The 22,664-nt window shown below is 39.6% G+C and overlaps 2 protein-coding genes across 5 annotated transcripts; both read right to left on the reverse strand.

Annotated features, from left to right (window-relative positions):
* Window positions 1-3,870: 3,870 nt before the first annotated feature.
* On the reverse strand, window positions 3,871-9,748 carry yif1b (Yip1 interacting factor homolog B (S. cerevisiae)). 4 transcript variants are annotated; one of them, XM_081715622.1, is made up of 8 exons: window positions 9,545-9,748; window positions 8,190-8,416; window positions 7,759-7,863; window positions 7,133-7,211; window positions 6,818-6,875; window positions 6,213-6,401; window positions 5,768-5,861; window positions 3,871-4,805 (listed from the first exon to the last, which is right to left on the reverse strand). In XM_081715622.1, exons 1-8 carry the CDS (start codon window positions 9,585-9,587, stop codon window positions 4,650-4,652), a joined length of 951 nt encoding a protein of 316 aa, XP_081571748.1. In that variant the 5' UTR covers window positions 9,588-9,748; the 3' UTR covers window positions 3,871-4,649. The 4 variants fall into 4 exon arrangements, with proteins under 4 accessions (XP_081571748.1, XP_081571749.1, XP_026885118.2 ...); XM_081715623.1 differs by having other exon boundaries at window positions 9,554-9,747; XM_027029317.3 differs by having other exon boundaries at window positions 6,213-6,368; window positions 9,545-9,746.
* Window positions 9,749-10,952: 1,204 nt separating this feature from the next.
* si:ch211-136a13.1 (HHIP-like protein 1) lies at window positions 10,953-21,900 on the reverse strand. The gene is made up of 9 exons (XM_027029308.3): window positions 19,923-21,900; window positions 16,634-17,280; window positions 15,932-16,075; window positions 14,588-14,916; window positions 14,362-14,488; window positions 13,978-14,123; window positions 13,142-13,223; window positions 12,771-12,853; window positions 10,953-12,642 (listed from the first exon to the last, which is right to left on the reverse strand). The coding sequence occupies exons 1-9, from the start codon at window positions 20,292-20,294 to the stop codon at window positions 11,600-11,602; spliced, it is 2,973 nt and encodes a 990-aa protein (XP_026885109.3). The 5' UTR covers window positions 20,295-21,900; the 3' UTR covers window positions 10,953-11,599.
* Between the last annotated feature and the right edge of the window lie 764 nt (window positions 21,901-22,664).

Below are 22,664 nucleotides of genomic sequence, written 5' to 3' on the forward strand. Positions count from 1 at the left end.
ACATCACCTTAGAGAGAGAGAGAGAGAGAGAGAGAGAGAGAGAGAGAGAGAGAGAGAGAGAGAGAGAGACTGACATGATTTCATATCACGAGAAAGCGAAATCAATTACTGTTGTTATAAACAGCGCCACAGAAGTTAATTTCTCAAACAGCGACAAACTGAAATAATAATAATATGAAAATAAAACATAGCATGGTACTGGCATTCATACCACAATGAAGGTTTAGCATGGTTCTGTCTGTAAATTAACAAATATACTAAAAAATCAAAAGTCCTCGACAAATGTTTTTTTTTCCCCAAAAAGTTTGACTTTGCCATTTTAATAAAAAAATGTCAAAGATCTGTCCAGAACAGGATGAAATAAAATACCAGTCATTGTTTTGAAAGACTCCATTATAGGTGAATGATTAAACAATTTAAGAATATTTTTAAAAATCTGCGTAAATCAACACATTTTTGTCATTAACACTCAAGGTCTTTAGGTAACCACAAGGGTTTTTACAGCCCCAAAGTTGTGCATCATAATATTTAGCATTTGAACAGATTTCAGTAGCATCCTGTATTTAAGCAATTTTGCAGACAGTTTCATCTATAGCTTTGTTTTTAAGACAACTTTTAAATACGTCACATGGCTGCAGCAATCTTCTTATAAGAAGACAATGATCTTCTTTGCATCCCCTCTGTGCAGTCATCATCATCTTCTTACATTTCAGCAATGACATGATCAATACATTCAAAACAGTTTTCCATGGGAGCATAACTGATAAGAATACCACAATAGAGTCCAACGATTATCCGAACACAGATAAACCTTCAAATCCTGAGCCACTCTTAAAGGTATGTGATGCGCCAGTGCAGAGCGGCCCAGTGATTAAAGTGGGTGATCACAAAACGTATGTGATTGGCTCGTATGTGGAGCACCGCTTAGAGGTGAGAAAGATAAAAACAGTTGCTATACTGCCTCGCAGTGAGGCATTGGATTATTACTGCTTGTTCTGCTGCGACGGCAAGAAGGTTTCTGTACCTGTTGTATGCAACATTCCCTCTGACCACTTTGATTTTGAGTACAGCACAGCTGACATTGTCCAAGAAGTCCGCAGAACATGCATAACGTAACTGTATGTGGCTGTTACTGCGAAATCACAAAGGTCTGAAGAATCCTTGCAGAATAACCAGTCCTTCCAACTGGTTGGGATTCAAGCACCCCCAAAAATCTTTCCATACAACTTTACAGTTTGCATTTCCGTCATATTTGACTCGAACAATGTGTTAGAGCTTGTGCAGACTATGGAGATGTTCAAAATGCTTGGTGTGCAGAAGGTGGCTGTTGACAAAACAAACTGCAGTTCTACAGCACAGAGGATCCTGGTTTATAATGTCAAAAAGGATTTTGTAGAGACATCTTACAACATGTCAAAAGGATAAGAAATGACTCCAGCAAGTTCAATAACCTCACGGTCACTGTGAATCCTGGATTAGTGTTCAATGTTACACTGCATAGTCTTCTGGATTCTATGGGTGGTACTGTCAGGGTCGACCCTAATGTGGTGTGCATGTACCACGTGAGAAATGCCGCAAGTAATGACTTGTCAGAGACTTTACTCATAGAGGATACATATATCTGGGACTATGCAAACAGGTTGATTCCTGCTGTTTCTGAAGTGCTCCAACAAATGTCGAATATGAAATGATGTGTTAATGCTTGATTGTTAGTATATGCTAGGCCTAGTTGATGGCTTAGTATTAGTTCAGAATGATTAGTGGTGAAATGAAAATAAAATGTAGCTAGATTTAGCCCTATTCCTCTGATTAAACAAATTGGTTGGGTGAGGCTGAGCTGTCTCACCTCCTGCCCATGGACAGGAACCAGGACTCCTGTGGCTCAAAATACCTAGCAACAGCCATCACAAAAAGGCACTACCTCAGGGCTTATCACCCCTGCCTGAACATATTACTTTTTGCTTTCTTTTACCAGGACATACTTGTTGTCATAATTCCACAAATTTAAATGCAGGAACCTTCTACCAGCCTGTTATATTGCTTGAACTCTAAATTCCATCTGACTTTCCAAGACAACCAAAATTTTCCATGCACATCCCTAGGAATAGGGACTTTCACATGGACTTTTGCAAGAGCTTGTACATTATTTTTTTCCCATTATTCATCACAATTATCGTCATTACATGTGAATCACAGAGCTACCACTGCCCACATAATAATGTGGTAATAAGGAAAATAAAGGGGGCAGTGGTGACTTAGTGGATAGGCCCCTTAGTGGATAGACCCCTTAGTGGATAGGCCCCTTAGTGGATAGGCCCTTGAGTGGATACATCCCTTAGTGGATAAGCCCTTGAGTGGATAGACCCCTTAGTGGATAGGCCCCTTAGTGGATAGGCCCTTGAGCTATCAGTCCGACGGTTGGAGATTTAAATACTGGTTCTGCCATGCCGCCACTTCAGCAAGGCTCATAACTCTCTCAGCTCCAGGGTTGCCGTGCACTCAGAGCCCAGCTCACAAAGAAGCTGGGATATCTAAAGCAAAATATTTTATTTCAGTGTATATGTAAATAAAGGCATTCCTAAATAAAGGCATTCCGTCTTAATCATAATTAATCAAATCTGATTCAAACATTCCATGCTACTTAACAAATTGAATAGGCTTTTATAAATAGGTTTGCTGTGTATCATGAGAAACAAGGAACTTTAACTCCTTTGATGATAATTCTATGCTTTTCCTTTTGGGGACAATTTCCAAAGGAAATCAAATCAGCAGACATAATGTAATCCTCTATATCTGAAAAATAACAGTTCTTTAAGCACTTCAAGAATGTGTTGAAAATGTGCTCAGGATGTTATGATGTGATAAGGTTTCACATTGTCATTGGTTTTTCCTGTGCAAATATACTGCTGTGATCCCCTAAAAATGTTAGAATCTGAAAAAAATTACTGTCACTTTATTTATTTACAGATACATACTGTATCCTAAACATCCTGTCACTTAAAACAGGATAATGTATAATTATGTTTTTGTTCTTCCTCCAATGACATTAAAATATGCACTGAAACAGACATACAGATAGAAGAGTAATTCTATGGTTAGATTCTATATTTTGTGTGGAGAATTCCTGCATCCACTGCAATTTAGTCTGATATCAATACATTATTTGCATGAGAAATGTTTGGCTTCAATGACAGTCTGACAATATAGTTCCAGACATCATGAAGTTTCAGCATGTTGCTACTGTGGGTTGGTGAGCCTTTATAAGTTCTGCTATAAATCATTTTTCCCTGGTGTGATGTGCTTTTCTCAGTGAGCAATCAAGTTCATCCAACTGGTGGAAGATCTGGTGACACTGGAGGCCAGACTAATTTCTGTTTCAGAGTGAAGTTCTATCCAGTTATTCTCGGTCTGGAATATCACTGCTTCTTTCCATAGATTTGGGATTTATAAATAGTTTAAAAGGGAAAACTAATATTTTTGTCTATATGTGAAATATAAAGATATAAAAATATAAAGATTGTGAGATTAAAAAAATGCATGCATGACTATGCTAATGCTTAATTCAAACTTTCCCAGATACATGGATGGAATATACTGCATACCAGAGAGAGAGAGAGAGAGAGAGAGAGAGTGAGAGAGAGAGAGAGAATTAAAATAGGTTGCATACATTGCATACGCTGTGCACAAATTGGCTGCTGCTACTCATCAGGTGTGTGTGAAAAAAAACAAAAAACAAAAAAAAACAATATTTGTAAAAAGCAACCTTGTTTGAGAAAGGTGCTATATAAATGCAACTAATAATAATAATAACAATAATAATAAAAATAATAATAATTTGTATTTAGATGATGAAACTACCTGGCAGAAAAATTAGGTTGTTTGCATTATTTATTAGACATTTAGGCCCATCTCTGTATGTTGAGTTCAGCAGTGTGGCACCCCTAATCCATTGGTTTTAAAATGCAAAAGCCAATCCTGTCCAAACTAATAAATTGTACTGGTAATTTCACAAGATAACACCATAGCAGTTTTCAAGCAATTACAATTCATTCTTCTTGATCATGTTTTCAATTAGGGATGACATGACTAATTATTGCTTTCACTGGTTTTAATAGCAAAGACAGGTCTTCTTTCACTTTCAGACTCCATTCTTAAAGCATTTAACAGAACAGGTACAAAACAAACATCTTGTTTAAAATCAGTTGTAGAGAAGAGTTTACATGTATACATATAGTCATGATACAGAGCCAGAAACAAAGTTATGGCAGGAATTTTGCATCAAACTAATTGGACACCATTCAGACTGGCTCAAAGACAGTTTGGGATATTAGACTTTTTTTAATACACATATTACACGTTCACATTGCTTTAAAATATTAAACAACTGCACTGTACATCATACAAAAACACAAATAGCAAATTGCCTTCTTGAGACATACATAAAAAAAAAAACAAGGTTTGCGATACAAAAGACAGCTTGGACAATTACATTTACTGCTGTGAGGCTTGCGATGCTTGTCCATTTTATTCTTTTATTACATTTGTGCAAATAGTTTCATCCCTCTCTCCCTCAAGACCAAGAGTGTCAAGTTCTCATTGTGGTGGTGATTTGCTTCAGGAAGGCCCCTCTCCCTTTGGAGCTCCTGTTCTTATCTGACCAGGTGGAAGGTTAACCAGTACATGAACACAGGCTGTGCAGCAGCGATGGCCATTGTTAGGTACATGCGTAGCTGATTCTTCGCTCCACGGACGATCATACCCTCCGCAGCTGCCTCAGACAGAATCTTTAACCTCAGTGTTCGGATCTACAGTGGGCAGGGGACATGCCAGTTAGGGTTTCGTTATCATGGAAGGTTGCTCAGGGTTCAGTACTCACTACACAGCTCAAATTGCTTCATTTGCTATAACCCAGCATTAAAACAGACTACCCTAATAATCATACTACAAATGCCATGTCCAACAGAAATTAAATTCCAAATTAACTTATTGCAGTAGTAAAAGGGAACCCAATTGGAATGTAAATCAAATTCATATACACTGTCTAAGGAAATGCATCATGATGTACTGCTGTGCTACATGTTCATGATTTTGTACAATGTGATAGGAAGTATGAAAAAACATTAATAAAATCTCAACCCCTCAGAATATGTATTCTGAAGAACAACACAAAATACCTTTGACTGAACATAATCAGAAGCAAATACATTTATAAATGAATATGTATAAAGGATCTACTGGAACAGAGGGCTTAACAATTCTCAGATTGCTACTTACTAAATAACCTCTACTGAACAGTCTGGGGGGAAAAAAAACCCTGACAGAGAATAGAAGGTTGAACCATAAATATTTTTGTTGTTCAGTGTAAATCCACCAAGGAAAAGAACAGATTTAACGAACTGAAAGGGACCTGGTCTTTTCCCAGTAAGTACATGTTAAACAGCATCATATTAGAAAAACTGAAAGCTCAGAAAATTCCATAGCCAGAGCCAGAGCCAAAGGCTGTAATTCCTCCATGAACAGGCCTCAACATCAACTTGGTGTTTTTTTTATTTTATTTATCCTACTGAACTTCGCATGTTAACTGATAAATCAAGCCAAAGTGGCAAAGCAGGGAATCCACTAATCTGCCTAACTGTGGCTCTCCATACTACTGACTCCACTGCCTTAAGAAAATGGCTTGCAGCAGGGTTGGTATCCTGTGATGGAACAAACAGTGGCAATGCCAAAATCCTATTATCTATGACAATCCAAGTCACTAAACACTCACCATGAAGACGAAGATAGAAGCACAGCACCACAGCAGTGCTAGATAATATCCCGTCTTTCCAAACAGAAGCCCTGCCAGCACTCCTACTATCATCCTGAGGGAAAAGGAATTAGGAATGACCTCATTAATGGAATAGGTGTTTATTAAATACTTCAAGGACAGGTGCAAGAATATTCCCCAAGCCACGTGTCCTTACTTTCAGATGAATACTGCAATGAATGTGCCAAACTCTGATGTACAACTTGCATTTCCATTCTGAAATTCTGAATGTAGAGCCCACTAATGATCTGAGGCCCCAAAAATCAAATAAAAAGTTTTGATTTTGTTTTAAAAGGAAAAGCCCTTTTACTTTCTATTAATGGTTGTGTACACAACATTCAAGCTTTCAGGAAGTAGTTGATAATTTTTTAACCATATGTAAACGAGGCTGAATGTGCTACCTTACCCAACATATTTGTATCCCGAGAATGCCACAAGGTCTATTGTGGTCAGGTCTGTGTTCACTGTGACCAGGTAAAGGCTCAGAAGTACAGCGAGCACTTCAATAATGAGCCAAACCAGAGCTGAGCTAGCCTGCATCCCCAAGAACTCTGGAGAAAACCTAGATGCACAGACAAACATACAGACAGAGAAACTGCAGATTCAATTGTATAACCTGCATTTCATTCAATTCAAAAAGCATGTGTGTTGCTCACTAGTTACACGGTTATACACTGCAAAGCTTCCCAGTTTTTCCATGGCTTATTAAACTATGGTACTAACCCACTGAGCCTATGAAGGTTAAACAGAGAACCACTGCATACAAAACTGGTACTGCTGTACTGCCAGGCCTTTACAAATACTACTTACATGAATGCTTTTTAAACACATAAATAAGATTATGCTTAAAAGGTTGGGTGTTGAATAAGAGTTTGAATTAAAAAGAAAGCTGTCTAAAAGAGGACCCAAGAACTAGAACAGTATAATAGTTCCCTAAAATAGAACCAACAGACTTAGAGTGTACAAAATCCTTTCATTTGGCTGTAAGAGCATACAGAGCACCCCTCTTACCGGTTCTGTGTGCCCAAGGCCAATCCTGCCACCAAAATATATGTGATAAATGCCATTGCTGAAAAGAAAATGAAAAGGGTTAAACAGCATAATGGGGCACATATCCTATGCATTACACTTGGTTAAGATAAATAAACTAATCTAAGCAATGCCAGAAAATAAAAAGTCAGTGTATGATGTTCACAGTTCACATCAAAAGGACTTACACAAACTGTTCTATTCTGACCACAAAGAATGTAATCCCAAATTAGCAGTAGCAGTCTCAAACTACAATTCTATTCACAATGAGAAATTACTTTGCATGTCATGATTTACCAGGAATGTACAGGTCTGGAGCATTGACATCAAAGCGTGGTGCTACTGGAGTATCCTGCTGGTAGCATACCTCCCAGTTCTGTGATGACGCATAAAAAAGTACAAATATAATACAAATATCAAACTGCCATTTTGTGAGGATTAAAACCATTTAGATGTGTGTGTAACTTTTTTTTAAGGATTAGCATAGATTTAGTGTAAACATTAAAACACAACCAATAATTGATATTCACCACTAAAGCTTGTGTTGTTTCTAAAGCTGATTTTCAAAATCAAAATCAATTTTAAGTATAAACAGAGTATAAAGTATAAACAGAGTTCCCACCAAGTCAAATATCAAATTCCATGACTTTTCATTGACTAAAAAGATGTTGCCTTTGTTAAATGGGCATGTAAAGTAACCATAACAAACACTCACACAACATGGGAAACGCATGAAAACATAATATTTTGATATATGGCAAGTTAAAAGGTGTTACAAACAAAAGTTCCTGATATTCCATGACCTAACGAAATAACCAAATCCCCTGGCTTTCCATGTCTGGAAAAGACGTAGTAGGTGCAAGGATGACCTCAAGTTTGAATACCAGACATGTTACGGTATCTAGTAGAATATTCAGTCTTACCTCATGCATATAGGGGAATACAAGCAGTCCGAGCTTCTTGCCAACATAAAGGGTGTCCACAGCAAAATAATATTTCAGTTTGGAGACTGGGATAAAACGATCAAGCTGTGAATTAAACAAAAGAGATTTAGCACTGAGCAACCATGGGAAAAAAAAAAAAAAAAAAAAAAAAAAAAAAAGAATAATACATTATTTTGTGTCACTCTGTAATACATGAAAACTTGAATTGAAAAAGCAGAAAAATAAAGTGTGTTGTATCAGCAGCGCATGTGAACATTTGCAAACAAATATGCATAAAAAGCTTTTTCAAAGGAAGAGGTTATTTGACTAAGAAGCTTATAAAAACACATGTATTTGTGCCACAGTCTTGTGCATCCTAAAACGCACTAGTGTCTGCAGACGAGCCTTTCCTTATACATGATGTCACTTACATTTTTGTCCATCATTTCTTTACCCTGGCTGGCTAGACTACTCCCATAGGCCATGGCAAGGTTGGACATGGGGTCAGAGAGGACGGTCTGTCCTGTATAGGCCACTGGACCTTTGTCCAAGCCACTGTGTCCAGCGCCCTGTGGCCCAGCACTGGTACTGGTGTCATCAAAGAGCTGACCGGGCTCGCTGGAGTCCATGGCAGGGTTCCTCATCCTAACATTTGATTCTAAAATACAAATACCAAGCTAAAAGTCACAGCAAGAGTCATTCACTTTCTGTTAGAGTGTAGTTACTGAAGTCACAGTCTAGCAGAACAGGCTAACCTAACTAACAATCATCTACCTAGCCAGACCCTGTAACAATACTACATGAAAATATCAATCTAAACAACGTGAATAACATCAAGACTCCATAGTAACGTAACAGCTGAGCCATAAATAGATTGCTGCTGCTGCTATGTATTATTACATTCGCATACTACAGCTCTATTCTTAAGATGTTTATCGATAGCTAGCTAGGTAATTACATAGAGAAGTTATCAGAATATTGAGGTTTTTTTATTCTGACACTGGCCTACTCAGTCTATTTAAATTAGTGAGTTTTGGTGAGCAGTGCAGACAATTAACGGTACAAAATTTAAAAGGTTAGCTACCTAGCGTTAACTAGCTAACCTACGTATGCAGTATAAACTAGCTAACTAGCGAAATGGGATGCGTTTTCAAATACTTCAACAAGGTTAGCTTTAACCAACATAGTTAAAAAAGTAACGTCTTCTGCCTTGGTTATTACAACAAAAATACAACCGCAACCATCAGCTCAAAGACGCACACACGCAGCAATGAGCTAAAATAGCTAAGCTAGGTTAGCTAAACAGCTTGGCAGACAGCTATCCTATCCCTAGTAAGCTATTTCTGCACAACAGAAATCTTACCTAACTAGCTTCCTAGCTAGCCATTATTTAACACAGTAGGTTAGTTAATAACGTTAATACTTTAGGAATAATAATTTAAAACTGATGGCAATCTGCATCGTAATCACTGGCTAGGAACTGAAGAATGACTTCTGCTAGCAAGCTAGAAACTTAGCTATTTGGGATCAGTAGTACATATTCGGCATGGCTTTTGACAGGGTTTGGGTAGTTAGATACGCTGGCTGTTCAGTGCTAACTACCCAAACGTTACCTAGAATAGCGAGTTGCGTGCGTGGCTAATAGCTAGCTAGCTAATATATTAGCAGTAACTATAATGGATAATCAATTGGTTAGCAATGTGCTAGCTAGCTAGCTAGCGCTAGCTACATTTGCGAAAATGAAACTGTCCAAGGAACTCACAGTACAAATAACAATATGACGTACGTAACTTACGCTGTCTGAACCCAGTCTGGTTTATGTAATCCATCACTTCGAAATGTATGTGAAGTTCCTTGCTACTATCAATTGTATCAAACTTTAACTAACGCTAATACTGTAACACCAAATGTATGGGATTACTTTGATAAAGCCATTCATCTCCGAGCTACCGGCTTCGTTTACTCAAAGCAAAGGAGTTAGCTTTCGTATGGCTTACGTGAAGTAAACCATAAACGTAACCAAAAAGGGAGGTTCAAGTGAAATTCTAACCAATTAGAAAACGATACTTGAGGCTGAAGTAGCCGTGCAGCAGTGAAAACCCTTGTGCGCTATGGTGTGTCGGAGAAGTGGTTACACGCTTTTTGTTATCCCTTACAAACCACATTTGTGGCTATTATAAAATATACGATTATTGTCTCATATTAAGATCACTATAAATTTTCAAAACAATTAGAAAATGGTTTTGTGTCTAATTTGTTCATTCGTGGACATCGTTCCTGTCGGCTCAGACTGTGTGGGTGCCTTTCAAATTTGCTTTGGCTTAAACTGAGTGGGAGAACGAGTTTTCATTAATTTCTCTGGGCTTTTCTCCTCAGTTCTGTCTCTCACTGTGGTTATGCAAGTAACACGATTATATTTCTTGAGGTCTTTATTTACACTTTTCATTTTTACTATTAACAGAACTAATAATGCCCAGCATTTTTTATTATTCTATTTACTGAATATAAAACCCATTTCATGTTTGTTAGTATAATTAATTATAAACATCCAAAGAACACTTACAAAAAAATGTGTGTCATTCATGTGGCACTGCAAGTTGACCTTGGATACGGCTGACAAATTCCCTCAGCAAATTAATCATTGACAAACATCCAACTGTTTGACCACAGTTAGAGACTGATGAAAGGTACTTTGGAGGGTGGCTCCATAACCAAATTTTAACCAAATGTTGCGTTTAGTTTGTATAATCTTTCATAGATTTGTGAAATGAAAACTAAAAACCACAAACCTGTATAAATATTAGCTGACAGAGCTGTAGAACTGCTCTGTACTATATGCACATGAAGTATGTTCCAGAAGGTGAAAGATACATACAGACTTCACAGACAGTGATACAGGGCTCCTTGGCATACAGCTCTCTGTGTCTTATAGCCTTTCTCACATTAGGCCCTTTATGACCCCACCTGTTATTAGGTCACTATGTCAGGCAGGAGATAGTTTAACCATGTATGTTTCGGTAAAAAATGGTTGTTTTACAAATTGATCTAAAATGACAATCACTGTCAAAACTGAAACAACCTAGATTTAAATATTGTTAACATTTTGGGACCCTCTAAATATCTATAGGGTTTAAAAATCATCATGTGTGAAAATATATTTTATATACTGATCTTTAGGCTTTAACAAAAAAAAAACTAGTGTTGGATTATGGAAATAACTTCAAATAAAAATCATGTAGACCATTTCATTACACATTTTTAAGCATAAGAAACAAGTGATATGAGTGTGGAAAGTATATAAAGCATCCTTTGAGGCCTGTGTAAAGTTTACCAATGAATTTATGCCAGTGTGCAAAAAATGTTCTTTAATCTGCAGTGCCTACAAACCTATAGATATGTTATGTTATCTAAAGAGTTCAGAAGTGAAAAAGAACAACTTCCACTTGAAGACTGCCTTCTGAAAAAGCTAACTTACTTCAGTAAACCCAAAGTATTATACATCTGAGTATTATCTTAACCAGAGATGATCAACATCTCCTTTTAGAACTATGATCTAGAAATGTCTACCAAAAGCAATACTTGATTGTTATTCTTTATCATTATATCTCTCTTCAGTTAATTTAAATTACTTAAAAACTCAACACCTGTAACTTAACTCTGATCAAAGGCTAGTTTAACCTGAGATTGATGGCACTGAATTATTTCCCCAGTATGTTGTTATCTCTGCATCATAGATAAGTGAAGATTAACAAATTGACAGCAAAAATGGGCACTGACACATTTCTAATTCTGTCATTGTCCTCTGTTCTCCAGGCACGAAAAGATGGCTGGGGCAGAGTTGTCACTCCACACCATGCCCCCCGTAGCCGCACACAACCCCAACGTCCTCTGCGTGGGAGCAATTGTGTTTGCCTACTTTAGCATGTTTGCAGTGCAGCAGCGTCCTCTCCGTTCCTTCGCATTCGACATCATCCAGGAGGATGCTGAGATCACTGCCCCCCGAGCCAAGTTCAGCCCGTTTGACCACGCGCACAACCCTGGCAAAGCCCAATTGCCTGCACACCACTGCTGCGGCCTTGCTGTTGAAGAGGTCATCGCACACTGTTCCCCACTCACCTCGCACAAAGATTTCCACTCGTCCACGGTCTGGCCAGTTAATGGTGCTAACCAGCCTCACCTGCCCTTGCCGTAACCTCCTCTGACCTGCCTTGCCCTGGCGGTTCCTAATTTTTCTTCCCTTGCCCCTCTTATGAGGCTTGTTTGATGGCTGGTCAGACTTGCTCTTAGTGCCCTCCTGAGACTTCTCCTGAGGTTTAAGGAAGGTGAAGTTAGGTTGTGGTGTCTTTAGTGTGGGCTTAAAGGATGGAGACCAATATATTGGCATGGGAGTGGTCACAGAGGTGGTCCAATACTTCTTGGTATTGCTGCCAATGTGGGACCCTTGAGTGGATAAGCGTAATGCGTTTGGAGGTGCCCTGCGAGTTGTGGCTTGTGATACCAGGGGTCTGGCTGTGTGTGACCAAGCAGGAGCCTGGCCTGATCTCCCCACCAAAGTGGCAATATTTTCTGGCCTCACTGTAGTTACCTGGTCCAGAAAGGGATGCATGGTGACAGCTGGCATTTTCTGTGTTCTAAGAACATTAGGGTTTGTTGTTGCTGGCCTGAAGGTTGGCTTTGGAATTGGAATGTGGAAGTTTGGAGTGGGTGCTCTGGGCCTATGAGTCGGTGCAAGTGATTTTGACATTTGTGCAGGAATCCCTGGAGTTGCAGTGGGAGGTTTTTTTGTGGTTCTTGTCATGGTCCGAGATACGGTTAAACTGGCTTTAGGAGTTGCTTTGGTCTTAGGGGGAGCAGTTGTTTTAGGTTTTTTATTGATCACAAAATCTGTAAAAGGGAGGAAAGCAGATGAACTCCAGAGCATCCTCTATATTGTTAATTAAAGAAAAAAAGAGAGAAGCAGTGACATCAAGTTGCCTGTATGTAAAAGAAAATAGTTTGTGCTTGTCTCTTACCCTCCTTAGGGTGGAACTGGATCAGTTTGCCCTTTATATGAACTGGAGTGGGTTTAATGGTGCACTTGCCTGGAGGTGCCCTCCTAAAGGGTGTGAGATGAAAGCATCTAAGTCGGCTTACAAAATACACTTGTGGTTGCATCTCTGTAATGAAAAGAGGCTGAGAGCACCAAGGCACCACAGGGATGATCAGAGAAGATCAAATGGCTTGCTAATTAAAACTACTTCCACCCTCCTGGCTTTGGTGGAGCAGTAAGTGTCTGAAGTGAAGCACTAAGTGTTTGATGTAGTAAGTGTTTGAAATGCAAGTGCATGCTGCTGAGATACAGTTCACTGTTCTAAAGTTCATAGTGTTCTCTAAATGTGGATACCTGGATGGATCCACTATCTTATACACCAATCCTGCTCTGGCAGTTGCACTCGCCACTCCTGTTGCTAGAAAGTAGAGCTCACCTAAACAAAAGGGAAATAAATTAGGACAGAAAAGATGAAAAACTAAAGACAGGAAGTCAAACAGGAAAGAAACAAATGAGCCCGCCTCTTATTGTTTACAGGATCAAAAGTGTTCTCTCGCCACCCTGTCTTTCAGTTTATGACATTAAGCACAAGGGGATGTAACAACCAGTTAAGTGTCATGGCAACTTGATGCACATACCTGAAGCATAGTGGTATTTCTTTAAATCAACTCATCAGGAAAACAGCAGTATATACTTACATTTTTCATGACATTTTAAAAATAGTTTTAAAATAGACTCGAACTCACACTGACCAGTACAGATACAATGGAAATAACTATGTATGGTGAAATCTTCAGGATTTTCTCCAGTGGAAGTGGGAATGAGTCCCCCTCCCCATTGTGAAACTCATGTGTAACATTTCCACAAGGCAGTTCAGGGCAGCTCTTGTCAAATTCACAATAAAAGTCAGAGCAAGAGCATAATAAAGAGCTATGACAATAACTCCCTAAAGGTAAATTGCTGTAATAATGCTGCATCATTCAAGATGATATGAACCAAAGGTCATTAACTAACCTACGTGAGACAGAGAAGGTATAGAGAGACCTATTTTTCACCTTAAAAAGAAAAGTATAGTAGTAATTCAGTTGACGTGAGAATCCAGATCCTCTTAGCTCTTGTAATTATATAAGATGAGAAAACCCAGCTCTTGTTGGTTCCTATACACACTCAAACCTAGTGCTCAAGGTTACCTGCCTCATCTTCAGCAAAGGATATGATATACTTGTAGTAGCTGTTGATCAGTTTGGGAAAGCGACATGTCTTGTCTGTGCCCATACATAGCTCTGTGTAGTCCCATTTTCCAGTGCCTGGGTTCTCTTTTAGAGACATGAGCCGTCTAGGGTTATGAGGTCAGACAAAAGTTTTGATGTCAGTGCTTAAACATAAACATGATTAAACTGGTTCATAGTGATATTAAAATTATTTAGTATTGTTTGGAGAAGTGAATGTTTAAAATTTAGAAGCTTTTAGGGACCTTATACATGCTGTTAGATTTATTCTGCAGATAATGAAATGTAGTCATTTGTCAATTTGTTTATGAAGAAAATAGAAAACAAAAATAATAGCCACGGTACCCGCTCATAAAATCTCCAAAGATGTAGAGACCATTAAGATTTGGCATCTGACAGCCCCTGTAGATGTAGCCACCAGTTACTGATTTTCCCAGTTTATGTGGGTAAGCAAATATAGGGAGGATATCATCTGGAAAAATGGAGCAAAGAAATTATTTTCAAAATAATTTCTGAGCCACATAGAACCACACAAAATATAATTAAGGCAAATATGAAAATACATGCTTACCAAGGGAAGAGTTAAGACACAGTTTTTTGTCATAGCAGGAGAACCCCTCTTTTGCCCTCCATCCATAGTTGCCACCTTTTTCAATGAGATCCACTTCTTCAAATTTGTTCTGTCCAACATCTCCACAGAACATGCGGCCACGCCCCTTTCCTGTGATTTGGTCTCCTCTGTCAATGGAGCATCTCCACATGTTTCTCACTCCATAGGCATAGATCTCTGGTTTTGCATGTTTCTCTCTGATGAAAGGATTATCTGATGGGATACTGTAGGGGGCGCCATCATCATTGTTGTCTACATCAATTCGCAGAACCTTGCCTAGTAGAGTGGACCTGTAAAATATGCACAAGCTATACAACTCATCTTTGTTCCAGATGAAACTTTATACAACACTGAAAGGTTTTTCTCCCCCCTCTCCTTCTCTCTTGCTCACTCTCTCTTTCACACATATGCTTCCTTACATCAAACAGTGCCTGTCAGTATTAAATATGGCATGCATATGCACTCTCTCTCTCAAGATCTCCTTTAAACTCATATCTTGTGGCAGTTAGTAGCAACTACTACACTTATTGTAGTACTTATTCCTAATGATCTACTAATACAATTTCCTTTATATTCAACACCACACACCATAACAAACCTTAGAGGCAGAGTCTCTAAGACCCTGTAGCTATAATTTGCCAAAGGAAGACATTGTGACTTCAGTGCCTTGAAGTTCTCACTGTGCGCCACAATGAGACATTTAACATGTAGTCTCCATATTACAGCTTTGGATTTGATCCACTGTACTGGTTATTGACTTCTCAATCTTGGCACCGAGGTTCTAAAGCCATAGTCTACGCTGTATGGGTATGGAGGGGCTGTTACTAAAGGAAAACTATGGGCCATATTGTTGTTTCAGAGTGGTGCTATGCCACTGCAGACTCACTGGGTACTGCTAGGTTTGCCCCTGTCAGTACTGGAACAAAATGTGCTACAGCCAAGTCTAATATTTTGAGCCTGTGGGTAAATGTTTGCCAAACACCATGGAAGCTGAGGTAACATATAGCATTTTTCCCCTTCCAAAATCAAGGTCCGATTGACTTGCGCAGAGTATTTAGAGATGTTCTGATTGCATTTAAAATCGGTGAAGCTGCTTCGCACCTCAGCTTAACACATTAACTGAGATTATCATTATGTAGCAGCATCATTTTCTAAAACAATAAACAATGTGCTCTCTGCTTTATGGCAGCTGTTCACAGCTAATTTGTCTAATGAGTAATACAGATCTGTGTTAGATAACTGTGTGTGTGTGTGTGTGTGTGTGTGTGTGTGTGTGTGTGTGTGTGTGTGTGTGTGCTTAAGTACTTGTTTTGGGAATTTCCAAACTGGCCAAAGGGGTCTCCCGCTCTGCCTCCATCTCCTATGAAGATGTAAAGGTAGCCATCCAAACCAAACAGCAGCTGCCCTCCATTGTGGTTTGCTGCAGGTTCCACAACTTCCAAAAGAGTCCTGTCATCCAAAACAATCACCGAATTGCTGAACATCTCAGTGTACGACTATTCAGTGTAGATGCAGTTTGCTCCTAATTGGAATCATATCCCTGACAAATAGTATGGTGTCAGCAATGTTGCTGGGTAAAATATTGTATCATTAGTCACAAATCTGAATCTGACATTAATCTGCATGCATGCATGATAGATGCATTTATCTTGGTGCTTATTTTCACTACCAATCAAAAGTTTGAATACATCTCATTGCATTTTGTTTTTCATCACATTTTGTTCTAAAGACTTACATTTGATAAACTGTTGAATCTTATGGAATATGTGATTTTTTTCCAAAACAAAAATGTTACTATAAACATTTTTTCCCCAACCCCTCGCAAACAAATAGCTTTTGTTCTGTACTTCAGTCCCTTGGCTAACAAGTGTTCAACATATCTGGGAACAACTTCCAAAATTTGGAATACTGTGTGTCCAGACATTTGACTGTTAAGGCATGTGTCAAAATATGTGGCCACTGGAAACATTGTGAGCTGCACAGGACACTAGGGTCCCGTCTCATCACCTCTCAGACGAGTGATCCAGCATGTTCACATCCGTGTTGGACAGAGTGAACTCGCTGATCCGTATCCTCTCCTGCTTGTTCACAGACACTGAGTAGTAGACATATGCCTTTTTGACCACACTGAACCTGGGGTGAAAGGCGATACAGAGGAAGCCCCTCTCGTCTCCGGCCCAGGGCGACGTCAGCACGGCTTTGGTGAGATTCAGGAAGGGCCTGTCGAGCCTCGAGCCATCCGGCAGGTATGTCCACACGTAGCCCAGCTGTTCTGCTATGAAAAAGCGGTGCGTGCCGTCGTCGGCATGTACCATCGCCACCGGGTTGCGCAATCCGTTAGCCACTTCCTGCAGGCAAAGCTGAAGGCAGCCATTGGGCTCAGCCTTGACACTACCCAGGTTGGCATTCAGCTCGTCACTGGTGAGGACGTTCGGGTAGCAGTACTCTGGGTCCTTCAGCTCCAAGTAGTCGCAGAACTTTTTGCGGTCCTCCTCGATCGTGGCAGTGATGTTGTTGTTGGTCAGCAGGCTGAGAGTGTACCGGCACTGTAGCCAGAAATCAGTGCAGTAGCCACGGCACAGGCCTGGGAGGTCACGCATAGGGGTGTTTGCGTCCTCGGCATCATACAAATGCGCTGCATAAGGAGAACATTCCTATAGAACAGAAAAAAAAAACACAGTACTAGATGCTAATGGATATAATCAATATTAAAAGCAGCTTGAACGCAGGATCTATTTTGTCCTACCTTACTCACATACCTGGCCTCAGAGACTCAGCTGGTAAAAATACTTTATGAAATACATTTTCACCTCACAATGAAAAAAGTAGTGTTTAAGGTTTTATAAAGGTTGTGCTTTTGATATACTGGAAACTTTCCTACTTGCCTCATATCCCATATTTTATTCCCTCTCAATTTTTTCTCCCTCTCCCGTCTTCTTCCTAAAAGGCTTCAGTAAACGTGCTGTTCTGCACGTTCTCTTTTAAGTCAAGTTCCCAGCATTCAGTTCTGCTGATGGATACTTGTGCTATAAATATGTACAATCATACAGCAACTTATAGGCAAGTTGGCTGGCCCAGGCACTTATTACCTCTCATCCACAACTCTACATGCATCAGAGGGCTGTCCTTTACAACACCACATGCCTACAGCCCAAATGACTGCAATAACTTCAAACAAATAAAACAAATGAAGGCACTTTGGATTTGCTGTTACACAAAATTAGCAGTATTTCACAAAGTTGAATATATACGGACATAGCAGAATAGAGTTATTTGTTCTATTTTTGTTTGATTCTAATTCAAGCTAAGCATAAGCTTATCAAGAGGGTTATTTAAGGTGAAAGTAATGTTTTGTGCTTGTTAAAAGCAATGGAATTATAGAGTAACTTGGCTTTGGTATGCTTTAGTTAAAATCTTAAACAGCAGCCTGGTGTTAAAGTACACTGAAATAACAACTGTAATTCGCTTAACTGCAATAAACAGAAAAGAAGACTTAAAAGAAGGTGAAACGGGATCATTGTCCATTCCAACCAACATGCAAACCTCCACTTTTAAATTTGCCTCTGCTGTTTGGATGAGTAAACGTTTCATACTCTTGATGCCACATCTCTGTCTTTTCCTCTCCTCCTCTGTAGTCTCTGCCTGGCTTTGTGTCTCTTTGACCTTTCTGACCCCCGTATGGTTCCCCATCTACATATGATCCCCTCTCTCTTTGTGTTTGCCATTCCTAGGCAGTCTATAATTAGGAAACCAGCTCCGGATGTGATTGAGAGGTCCAATCTGTCACTTGGCTTTTGCTCAAATTGGAAACAGATGGTATCGAACTCTAAATTCTCTCCCACCAAGTTTGGTGCATTCCGCTGGGGTGCTTTAAACATCAGCCTCCCCATGTCACTGTGGGCTGACAGTGTTAATCATTCTGCCATGCTGACACGTGTAAAGCTGCATCAAAATATTAGCCTATGGGCATTAGACAAAAGAGGCACAGAGAGACATGGTTTGATGTTTTACACTTTATAGTCCGGCAAAATGCTATCATATTATTACACTCATAACTCCACAAGAAGGCATGTTAAATATAAACAAAACAATAGAGATATTTAACAATGATAACTGAATACATGTTTTCAGAACCTTTCATTAGGTAATCAGTTATGGTTAAGATAAGATAGGAAGTGATGATGAGGGTTTTTTTGTTGTTGTTCACTTGTTTGCTTGCTCAATTGCTTGTTATATTTCAAAATTAGCCTACAAGAAACTGCTTTGAAATTAAGGGAACATATAGCAAATTTAATATGTTGTAAAATCCTCAGTCATTTGCTAATTCCTTGGCTGAACTCACCTCCCCAGCCTGCTTCTCTCTCTCTCTTTCTCTCTCTCCATCCATAATCTCCATCCATAAAGTCCTTTGCCTCTGTCCCATCACTGCTCTTTCACCATCTCCATTGTCAATTTCTTAATACAACTAATTATTATATTCTTTTCTCCTCAGACTCTCCCTTTGGGAATATAAGAGATCCTGTGCCCTGGTCAGAGAGGAAACGGATGTTTTGCTTCTCCCTATGCCTCTGCTGTCACTGAAGCAGTTCCCTGAGCTCGTGGAGACATCCCGACAAAGGCCATCACTAAGCAAAGCTTTATCTTCAAATGCTCGAGTGAATCAGGCCTTTACTGTGTCACCTACACAATGTATGGCATTTCAGTGAATTTAAGTGAAATGGCATCATTTAAGTGGATTTGAAATCAAATGGATTTGAAATGACTGCAAATCTGATTTTCTTTTTCTCTGAAAGGAAATGATCACTGAAATGACTCTTGTGATCCTGCACAACTGGGGTCAAAGAAGTCTAACACCAGCAGACATGAAACATCTATGACTGAATTTAAAAAGAGCTTGCAATACTATAATGATATAGCAATATATCATTATGATATATTAGTGTTTCATTATAGTGTCACTTCTGTGCTATACTATTTACTCCCTTTGCCAACACAAAATGATTGCTGTAGAAACACTATCATGAGATTATAAGGGCAATGAAAAGAAATACTAGCAGCTATCCCATATCACCACTCTACTATGTATGCCTTCCTATTTAGTGTCTTTGTGTCTGAGGATTTTCTAATTTTCTAAAGTTACATCTCCTGGGACATTCTCTTCAGTTTTACACATGGCAGATTTTTGCTTTTGAGGAATAAGCCATAGGACTTGGTGTAAGACTCTTTCAGAGCCTGGCAGGATGAGTCATGTGCTGCTGTTTGGCACAGGCATGGGCGGCCCGGCTCCGAGCCTTACCTGGCACAGAACGCTGCGGATGTACTTCCCACACGCCATGAACCCGGACGAATCAAAATAGCCCATAATCTCATAGAATTGGCGGGAAATCTGGGTGTCTCTTTCCTGATCGCAGCAGCCAAACTTGGCATACTCCTTGCAGAAGGCTAGAGGTTCCTGAGGCTGGAAAGGCGGCTTGTAGTCGAGGCACTGTGGGTGGCCATGAGAATGCTGAAGCTGCATCATCAACAGCAGCAGCAGGCAGTGTGAGCACAGAGACCAGGCCCTCCAGATCCGCACTGTACTTATCACGGTGAAGAGAATGTGAGCAGGCGTCCCTGCCGGCCAAGGCCATCCCACGACATGTGTAAGGGGTGTCTTCAGGGCATGCATGCTCTGCCCTAGCCGCTTGGTCTGCAGGTGAGCTTGGATGGCGGTCAGCGTTTGCGGGTGTCGTACATGTGCTCCAATGTGGAGAAAGCAGACAGAATGAAGCTGGACAAGACCTTCTCATTCAACAGTCTGAGCAGCAGCCACACGTATACACACACACACACACACACACACACTTACACAAACACACGTCACTTTGCCCTCCTCCTTGCTGCCTGTGTCTCCTCCTCTCTCCTCTTCTTGCACGCAACCTTTTCCCTGTCAGAGACATTCCTTCTTTCTGCGGCTGGCCTCTGTCACACACTTGCAGCCACCCTCCCCCATCGGCTGGACCTCTCTGTGCTCTCTTCCTCCTCACTTTCCTGCTTTCCCAGTCTCTCATTCATTCTCTGCCTCTTTCTCTCTAACTCTCGTTTATGCTCTTCATGCTGTTGACTTCTTCTTGACCAAACAAACAACACTGTGACCTATGCTTCTTCCCATAAATAATCATCAGTTTCAGTGTCAGCAAGTACATTTTTTAAAACCATGACAGTTACTAAACATTATGTTTTCTGAAATACTTCTCTGAACTCAACTTGTGGCTTTAATTTATATGCTGTGGTTTGAATTCAGCCACGTTTTGCTGGGGTGGATTGTACCACCACACTCAGAGGAGAACCATCTGCATCTCATTTCTGGGCTCATATGTATTAACACTTTCACTGCATGCTTATTCTTACACTCAGCCAATTCATTGTTTAGTGATGGAGTAAAGATTTAAGGGGGCACTATACCAGTCACTTTAAATAGAGCTAGCTAGGAAACCTAGAATTTGCTTTATGATATGTCATACAGGCAGCATCCTTAGATCAAGCTCTAAGACATAGAGACCACTACAGTAACTTGTGGCTAATGTCTGCAGTTTTTGTTGAGTAACTGAATACACATAAAACCCATCATTTATCTGAAATGTGGTGGTTTATGACAGAGGTTAGCAAAACACTGGTGAACACTAAATTTTAATGGATCTAGCAATAACCAGCTTTGTGTTCCATTAACAATATACTTACATTCAGAAATTTGTTTGCAATGTGCAAATTAATCTCAACCGAAATGGAGTTGGTAGATTCAAATCAAACTGCCAAAGAAAACAATTTCAGGCCCAACAAACATTTTTTCTAAACTTGTACATATAATTTTTCATATTGTACATGTGGGTTAAATGTGCTTGAGCCACTCTGCACTTCTCATCGTAGCAGTGGTATTATAATCTGAGGCACAGCAAGAGAGCTTGAGAGACTCTTCTAGATACTTTCTAAGGAAGAACGCAGTGACTCACTGCTACACCATGTGGAGAACTTCTGGGAAAACTTTGAGTAATTTAATGAGTGCATTATAGGAGCCCATTTTTTTAAAAGTACTTCACACAGAGAGATAAAAATGCTGTTGGGCATATTGACAGAGTCTCAAAGGAACAGTTCTAATAGGAGGATCATTGGTGACAAGAGTTCAGTCATCTTAACTGCTTGCCTTACTCTTTTTTCATGTGCTGCCAGGGGCCTCAGTGAGAACACCAATTCTAAAAGCTTTTTGTAGCCACTGTCAAGTTTTGGGTTGTTTTTTTTTGGGGGGGGGGGGGGGGTTTGCATTTTTTATTTGGTCATTGTGTAGCAACATGGATTATCATAAATTTCGTATACAAAATGGTATGAACACTGTGTTAAAGAAAGCTTCAGGGATTAAATCAACCTCAGGAAAGACTGCCATGTCTTCTAGATGATTCAGAAGAAAGGTACGAGTTTAGCCCTGCTCTTATCACTCAGACTGGCAGGGATGGCTAAAGTTTAGAGACTGGCCATATATGTTAAACAAGAAGTAAAACTGCATCTGTTTGAGTCTATGGTTTGGATTATGGTCATGAATATGACTCGTGTATGAATAATCAAACTACAGCTGCTGATGAGATGTCAGCCATAAATGTAGCCTTGAGCAAAACAAAGAAGAATTGGGATAAGAAGAATACAGGGAAATTCCTATTTGCAGAGGAAGAATAGTACATTCTTGATTAATGAACTAAATATGCATATCCTTTTTTATGCATATTTTCAGAATTCTCCACAATTCGACTCCTTTTTTCTGTAAATAGTTCTCGTTCTCTCTCTCTCTCTCTCTCTCTCTCTCTCTCTTTAAGGTGATGTTTGGGACTTTGCGGTATAACTAGGTCATTCTTACTACTCTCTCTCTTGCTTTCATGGTGTCCTATGCTGTTTACTTTTAGATAGGTGCAAGGCTACGTAAAATGGTCTGGATTTTGTGTCTCATTCTAAACACCATGTTATATCATGGCTGAACATGTTGCATCTGCTATGTCATTTACATATTTCTGCT

This window comes from Electrophorus electricus, chromosome 6 (assembly GCF_041902795.1).
Source record: "Electrophorus electricus isolate QZ-2024a chromosome 6, ASM4190279v1, whole genome shotgun sequence".
NCBI classification, from domain to species: Eukaryota; Metazoa; Chordata; class Actinopteri; order Gymnotiformes; family Gymnotidae; genus Electrophorus; species Electrophorus electricus.